At 44.4% G+C, this 7857-nt stretch overlaps 1 protein-coding gene across 1 annotated transcript in view; it reads right to left on the bottom strand.

The window, feature by feature from the left end:
• Positions 1–7857, bottom strand: part of Lbr (lamin B receptor) — a 32993-nt gene that overhangs the window by 15298 nt on the left and 9838 nt on the right. Inside the window, exons 2-5 of the mRNA XM_013036253.1 lie at positions 5340–5518; positions 2999–3223; positions 742–825; positions 115–396 (exon numbers count right to left, since the gene is read on the bottom strand). Of these exons, the coding sequence (XP_012891707.1) occupies positions 115–396; positions 742–825; positions 2999–3223; positions 5340–5504 (756 nt within the window). The 5' untranslated portion in view covers positions 5505–5518. The remainder of the gene's footprint in view (positions 1–114; positions 397–741; positions 826–2998; positions 3224–5339; positions 5519–7857) is intronic.

Here is a 7857-nt window from a genome sequence, read left to right as displayed (position 1 = left end):
GCGCTGTGCAGACAGTATAAGGCCTCTGCTCGGACCGGCCCTCGGGCGCTGTGCAGACAGTATAAGGCCTCTGCTCGGACCGGCCCTCGGGCGCTCCCTCAGCATCCCTCTCACTCCCCCTTCACCAGGTGCAGGTGACCCAGAGGCATTTGCAAGGCACCCAGGAGCAACCAGACCCACGGCCAGCCTTGCTAACCTACCAGGGACTCCTCCAAACTCCACGTCTTTCCTCTGTGGGCTGGGTGTCACTTTGAAGGTTTTGAGCAAGTCGGGTTCTTTTGAAACAAGCTTTTCTTCCTTAGAACTGGCTTCTTTTGCTTGCACCTCTTCTCTCCTCAGACGAAGGTTATATTGTGAAGATGTACAGCTACTTTCTTGTGACAAAATCAATCTCTCCTAAATAAAAAATAAAAAGCATTAAATATCTATAGCCAAGAATTGTCAGCCAGGCACCATGGCTCACGCCTGTAATCCTAACTACTCAGGAGGCTGAGATCTAAGGATCACGGTTCAAAGCCAGCCTGGGCAGGAAAGTCCATGAAACTCTTATCTCCAGTGAACCATCAGAAAAATGGAAGTGGCACTGTGGCTCAAGTGGTAGAGCGCTAGCCTTGGGCTGAAGAGCTGAGGGACAGTGCCCAGGCCCAGAGTTCAGGCCCCACGACCAGACCCGGAAAAAAAAAAAAAAAAAGAAAGAAAGAAAACAATGACTCAAGATGAAAGAGCGCTGTTGTTTCCTACCTGGGAGTTTTTATGAAGAATGTCATTGCACTCCCCGTGTTCCCGCTCTCCATTGTAGATGGTGACACTGTTTCCAAATGGCTTCTAAATTGAATATAGCATGTTAGTCCAAAGAACTGTAACTCATTAAAAAGAAACACAACAGTAACAAATTACAACTATGATATCCAACAATAAAGCAAAGCTCAAGACTTTCACAGCCTTAATTCTAACTAATTCCACTAAAGCAAATTTGCACCAGAAGACCACGGCACTTGGGCTTACCAAGTTACCTTGCTGGTAAGAGATCAACTCAGAGACAAATGTTAAAAGTCACAGTAACAAGTAAAATGTAAATAAAAACAATGAGCTTTAAAAACCTCCAAACACTCTGGTAAAAAAAAGGAAAATAAAATAAAAATGAACATTTATACACTACTGATAATTGGCATAACCTTTCTTTTTTGTCTGTTGTGGGGCCTGAACTCTGGTCCTTGGTGCTGTCCCTCAGCTCTTCAGCTCAAGGCTAGCGCTCTACCATTTAAGCCACGGCGCCACTTCCGGCTTTTTCTGCTTATGTAGTGCTGAGGAATTGAACCCAGGGTCTCATGCATCCATGGCAAGCACTCTACCACTGAGTCCCCTTTCCAGACCTGGTAAAAACTTCTTTATCACAATCTGATAATATATAAAAGGCATCTAGTTTGTGCTATACATCTGACCTTGCAATCTCATTTGTGAGAATTTATCCCAAGGAGATAAATGGATTGTATAAAAATACTTCCTTAGAAAAACACATATAATGTTGAGGATTTAGAAGGAAAAACACTACAAGAGCTAACTTAATAACTGTACATCTCTATAATTTAGGACATATAGTATATGATACAACAAAACTGTAGAAAAATATACCATATACACTCCTAGTTTTAAAATTAAGTAGTTTGACTACAAAACAGTATACATGCAGTCCATTATTTTTAAGATTATTAAAAGCTGATGGATGCCAGTGGCTCATGCCTGTAATCTAACCCATTTAGGAGGCTGAGATCTAAGGACCACCATTCAAAGCCAACCTGGGCAGAAAAGTCCGTGAGACTCTCATCTCCAATCAACCACCCAAAAAGCTGAAGTGGAGCTATAGCTCAACTGGTAGAGTGCTAACCTTGAGCAAGAGCTCAGGGACAGCGCTCAGGCCAAGTTCAAGCCCCAGCACATACACCAAAGAAATTATTAAAAGCCACAGATAGCCAACTGCTGGTGGCTCATCCCTGTAATCCTGGCTACTCAGGAGGCTGAGGATTACAATTCAAAACTTGCCCAAGAAGAAAAATCCATAAGACTTTTTCTCCAATTAACTACCAAAATGGTAGAAGTGGGGCTATAGCTCAAGTGGTAGAGTGCTGTCCTTGAGCAAAAAAGCTGAGAGACAGTGCTCAGGCCCTGAGTTTAAGCCCCGGTACCAGTACCACCAAAAAAAAAAAAAAGGCAATGTATATTTGTATGCACATTTTATCCATAGAAGAAGAGATACAATTATGTGACCAGAACACAAGGTAATCCTAATTCTTTTCTTTGGAAAGCAGTCAGTCTAAGAACTCTTGTGTGCTATAACACACCCCCTCATACTTCCCATCATGCTTTTTTAAAGTAATTCCATTAAACTGCCATTTCTAAACGGGGGTTCAATGCTAAAAACAGAGTTAGTTACATAAGTCAGGCAAAGAATACATTTCCTTTTGGACAATGTCACCTCTTCCCTTGCTCTCTCTCAGTTTTCCCCTCCCATCCCCCCACAAGTTGTATAGTTCATTTTCAGCACCTTGTCCAGTGAGTACCACGGCTTCATTTGTTCACCCTTTGTCCCTCCATTTCTATGCCTCCCCTTACACTCCCAAAGACAGATAAATGAAAGAACAAGACAAACAACAAAAAGAGCAAAAAAGGAAAAAACCTTGTTTCCATTTCCTGGAGATCATTTTGACCAGTATGATTTTGTATGATCAGATGCACACAGGCATAGTGCCTTCTTGTTCCTCTCCAGAGAACAATCTTAAGACCACACTATTTAACAGCACGTCAGTAACTTAAGGACATTCTTTTTTCTGATGTTGAAAAGAACTCTACTTGCTACTCCACTTTTAATAAAATCTCCCAAAGTCATTACATATTTAATGTCTGACACGTTAACATAATTAAGTGTAAATGGTTTGAATGAACGTTTATATATAGCAAAGAATGTCTTACACAGACAAAATACCAGATAAGGATACAGTACCAGTACAAGCGGTGTCAATTTAACCTCCAGAATCTGACCCATCGTTTCCTTAAAGTCAGCTTGGTAGGAAGCAGAAGCCGACCTTCTGGAACCTTTGGGCTGTCTGCCAGGGGATCTGGAGCGTGACCTGGACCAGCTGCCACGGCTTCGGCCCCGGCCCCCTCGGCGTCTGGAGGGTGAGCTGGAAGTTGAGCCACTTTTCCTTTGCTTAAAGGATGTTAAAAGCTGGAAAGGGAGAAAGCATCAAAGAGCTCACCACAAATCACAACACCTGGAGACAAAGTCAAGCTAGACAAGGACAATCTCTAAAACCATCATGGAAACCACAAGGCCTGAGAATAACACGGGCCAATGAGAAATGCTGCCACCGTGATGATCCTACCTCTAATCAATGCGGCCTTTTGACCCCCATTGTATGAATCAAACACGACACTTCTAATGACATGTACAAGAAGAGTTAAAACTAATGTTAGTTAAAACAGATACTATTACTAACATCATTTTGTTGAGATTAGACTTTGAATGGGGCACATGATCAAGCATGACAATGCTGACTATAGAACAGTATGCATATATTCATTCAAAGATACATGCAACCAATAAAGAAAGTGACCCACATTTTGCAAGTCTGAGTTACCTGGCTCTATCTGTGCCAATCCCGTGGATTCCTACCCCTTCATTTCACTGCCTTTAGGGACCCAGTGCTGGGGAAGGCACTGATAAATTATACCCCAGCCAAACACCACCCACTCATTCTTTTGTGTGTAGCCTCAAGCTCACCACTTTTTTTTTTTTAACAAATCTTTAAATGACTGCAAACAAAACCAAAACTATCGATCTATCGATCTATCGATCTATCTATCTATCTATCTATCTATCTATCTATCTATCTATCTATCTATCTTTTTTTGTCAGTCGTGGGGCCTGAACTCTGGGTCCTGTCCCTCAGCTCTTCAGCTCAAGGCTAGAGCTCTACCACTTGAGCCACAGCACCACTTCCAGCTTTTTCTGCTTATGTGGTGCTGAGGAATCAAACCCAGAGCCTCATGCATGCGAGGAAAGCACTCTACCACTGAGCCACCTTCCCAGCCCCCCAAAACAATATTTCTTGACAAAATTACCTGAAATTCAGGCCAGCAGTGATGGCTTGCGCCTGTAATCTTAGCTACTCAAAAGGCTGAGTTCTGAGAAAAAGCTGAGATCTGAGGACTGAAGTTCATAGCCAGCCCGGGAAAAAAGTCCCCAATGAACCACCAGAAAACCAGAAGTGGAGCTATGGCTCAAAGTGGTAGAATGTTAGCAGCTCAGGGACAGCACCCAGGCCCTGGATTCAAGACCCACAACCAATAACTCGCCCCTTCCTCCAAAAAAGTTGCCTGAAATTCAAATCTCACTGTTCATGAAGTTTTATTAGAACCTAGCTAGGTCCCTTCCCTACCTGGGGCTGCCCCAGCACCACAGAAGCCACATGGACCACAGAGCTAAAATATTTACTAGAGTGTACTACATGTGATCCAGGCCTGGGTCCCCAATTATTTGTTGCAGATAAGCAACAGGTACCAAAACTAAAGAATGCTTTGGAAAGTTTTAAAAAAGGATTGTACAGCTGGATCAGAGGTTCTCAAACCCAGAGGTTTGGAGCTGTGGGCGATATTCAGGTCTGCTGTCAAAGTCTGAGTTGAAGTCCAAACTCCTGAACACAGAATATCAGCACCAGTTCCAGCGGGACACCTGCTGGCCCCCCATCTACTCTGCTGCCACTGGCTGTGTTCCCCTTGCCCCCAAGCCTTAGAAGCTGCCCCTGCATCACTGTCATTTTCCCATCTGCCCTTACCACTTGGCTCCTACATCACCATCTGTGGAAACACCTTAAAACCTGGGTCCTCAGGTAGGGAAGGTGGCTCAGTGGTGGGAGTGCTGGCCCAGCATGAATGAGGCCCTAGGTTCCATTCCTCAGTACTATATACACAAAACAGGCCAGAAGTGGTGCTGTGGCTCAAGTAGTAGTGCTAACCTTGAGCAAAAGAAGCTCAGGGACAGTGCCTAAGCCCTGAGTTCAAGCCCCAGGACTGACAAAAACAAAACAAAACAGGGCCCCCCCTTGCTACCCAGCTATGCCAATACCACCACCATCAGATCCTCGCTCTTCCTGTGAGTCTCTGTCAACTATACCTCCTGCCTGACTCACACCTTCCCAGAGCAGAAGACAGCATGTACCCACAATGGGAGTGGACCCACCTACACCTCTTAGCGAGTCCAAGCTTAGAAACTGCATCTACAGACCTAGAGTTGTCTTTTGCACTGCAAACGCACCCAGTGAACCAAAGGAGCACTTACTTACCTTGATATCATTCTCTTTCAATTCAAGTTCGGTTCCATCTTTGTATTTTACCGTGTAGAGATGTGACTTTTGGTCGTAGCTCAGAACCTCTACTTCATAATAAAGTGAACTTCCTGGCCACCGACCTCTCACCACTTCACCATCTGCAAATTTCCTACTTGGCATTTTCTAGAGTTAGTCTGAACAATTTTAAAGAAAAAAAAAAAGTTAAGACCTACGCTTATGTGTATTCCAGAGATCAGTCATCAAGAAGCATCTTCCAGATGTGTGAGATGGTCACAATTTTAGGCCAGGAAGCCTTCCCCAAAAGTGGCATGCAACTTAAAGATGACAACCCCGAAGCCCAAGGTGAGCACTGCGTCCACCTGTCTGACTCAAAGGCACAGACCTGATGCCCGAGTGCAGACAACACAGGCAGCTCTTCCAGCACCCAGGGGTCTCACGTGGCGTCACCTCAGCCACTGTGGGACAGGTAACTAACACTGAGAATTAACTACAAGGCAGACCAGACGCCCACTTGTACCATGCAAAATGCAGCCCACCTAAAATGGTCAAAAATCAGATTATAATCTCACAAAATACATTTTTCTTGGGGGATAGGGGTAGGTTGTGGGGCTTGAACTCTAGGCCTGGGCACTGTCCCTGAGCTCTTCAGCTCAAGGCCACAGCACCAGTTGCAGCTTTTTCTGCTTAGGTGGTGCTGAGGAATCGAACCAGGGCCTCATGCATGTAAGGCAAGCACTCTACCACTGAGCCACCTTCCCAGCCCAAAAAATACATTTTTGAGGGGTTTTTTTTGGGGGGGAGGGGTCCAATCGTGGGCCTGAACTCTGGGCCTGGGTGCTGTCCCTCAGCTCTTCAGCTCAAGGCTAGCACTCTACAAAATACATTTTTATTTGTAAATTTTTGTGTTGCTTCCTGAGAGATTTAAAAATATACTTAAGGGGGCTGGGAAGGTGGCTCAGTGGTAGAGTGCTTGCCTCACATGCATGAGGCCCTGGGTTCAATTCCTCAGCACCACCTAAGTAGAAAAAGCTGAAAGTGGTGATGTGGCTTAAGTGGTAGAGAACTAGCCTTGAGCTGAAGAGCTAAGGGACAGTGCCCAGGCCCAGAGTTCAGGCCCCACAACCAGCCAAAAAAAAAAAAAAAAAATATATATATATATATATATAAGTTTTTAATTAATTACCTTGTTGAAAATAATAAACTAGGAAACAAACTGGAAAAAAGAAGGATATACCATCATCAATATCAAGAAAAATAATTTCAAATCTGTAATGAATAATAAAACTGAGTTTATTACATAAAGTTTCAATTCTTGAGCCCAAAAATTGCATACGAACTATTCACAATAACCAAGGTATAGAAACAGCCCAGAGGCCCCACAATGAGTACACCCAAAAAATATGGTACCTATACACAATGGAATTTTATGCAGCTATTAGAAAGAATAATGTCATTTGCAGGCAAGTGGATGGAACTAGAACAAATCGTATTATGTGAGGTAACCCAAGATCAGAGAGACAAACGGTGCATGTTCTTCCTGACGTGTGGAAAATTAGGCCTAAAATACACTGAGATATAATCAATTATACAGGATTCTAGATATTCACACAGTGAGACCAAAAGAGGATGTTCTTAAGAGAACGGGCCATGCCTAAGGGCCTCTTCACGTTTATATAAAATAATACACATACTGAAACAAACTCCAAGGTATGGAAACAGACTTTTGGTTAGTTTTTATTTTTTGGTGATTCTGTCTTCTTTTCCTTATGTATGGCGATTCTCATGGATAGCTTTGGGGGTGGGGGAGGGTACAAACGAGGGAAAGGGTGAAAAAGTGGTGGTGGAGCTCCCTGGGCACTGCTGGAAGTGGGTGGAGACAGGAGGGAGGGGCTGGGGGCGAGGGAGGGAACAGAAGACTCTGTAGAAAGAGAATAATGCACGCATCACCTGACTCACGTAATTGTAACCCCCTGTACATCACCTCTATAATAACAAACTTAAATAAAGATTTGCATAGCAGGGACCCCAGGCCAGCATGTGCCTGGCCTCACTCCCAGCTCTCCTTCCTCAGCCTAGAGCAGATACCCACTCCATTAACATTCCCATACACTGTCTCAGAACTGCCTGGTGCACACTGCAGGACGCCTCAACCTTCATGATACCAACTGCCTGAGGGCTGAGGCAGGAAGACCACCCACCAGCTCAGGGCCAGCCAGCCAAAGTAAGCAAGGGGCGCAAGTGCTATTAAACAGCATGGTCTTAAAAATGATCATGTTGCCGGGCACTGGTGGCTCACGCTGGTCATCCTAGCTACTCAGGAGGCTGAGAGCTGAGGATCGCGGTTCAAAACCAGCCCAGGCAGGAAAGACCGTGAGACTCCTATCTCCAATAAACCACCAGAAAACTGGAAGTGGTGCTGTAGCTCAAGTGGTAGAGTGCTCACCTTGAGCTGAAGAGCTGAGGACAGTGTACAGGCCCAGAGTTCAAGCCCCATGACCAACAAAAAAAAATA

This window comes from Dipodomys ordii, unplaced genomic scaffold (genome assembly GCF_000151885.1).
Source record: "Dipodomys ordii isolate 6190 unplaced genomic scaffold, Dord_2.0 Scaffold268, whole genome shotgun sequence".
Lineage (NCBI taxonomy): Eukaryota > Metazoa > Chordata > Mammalia > Rodentia > Heteromyidae > Dipodomys > Dipodomys ordii.
This window is presented reverse-complemented; position numbering and strand designations above follow the sequence as displayed.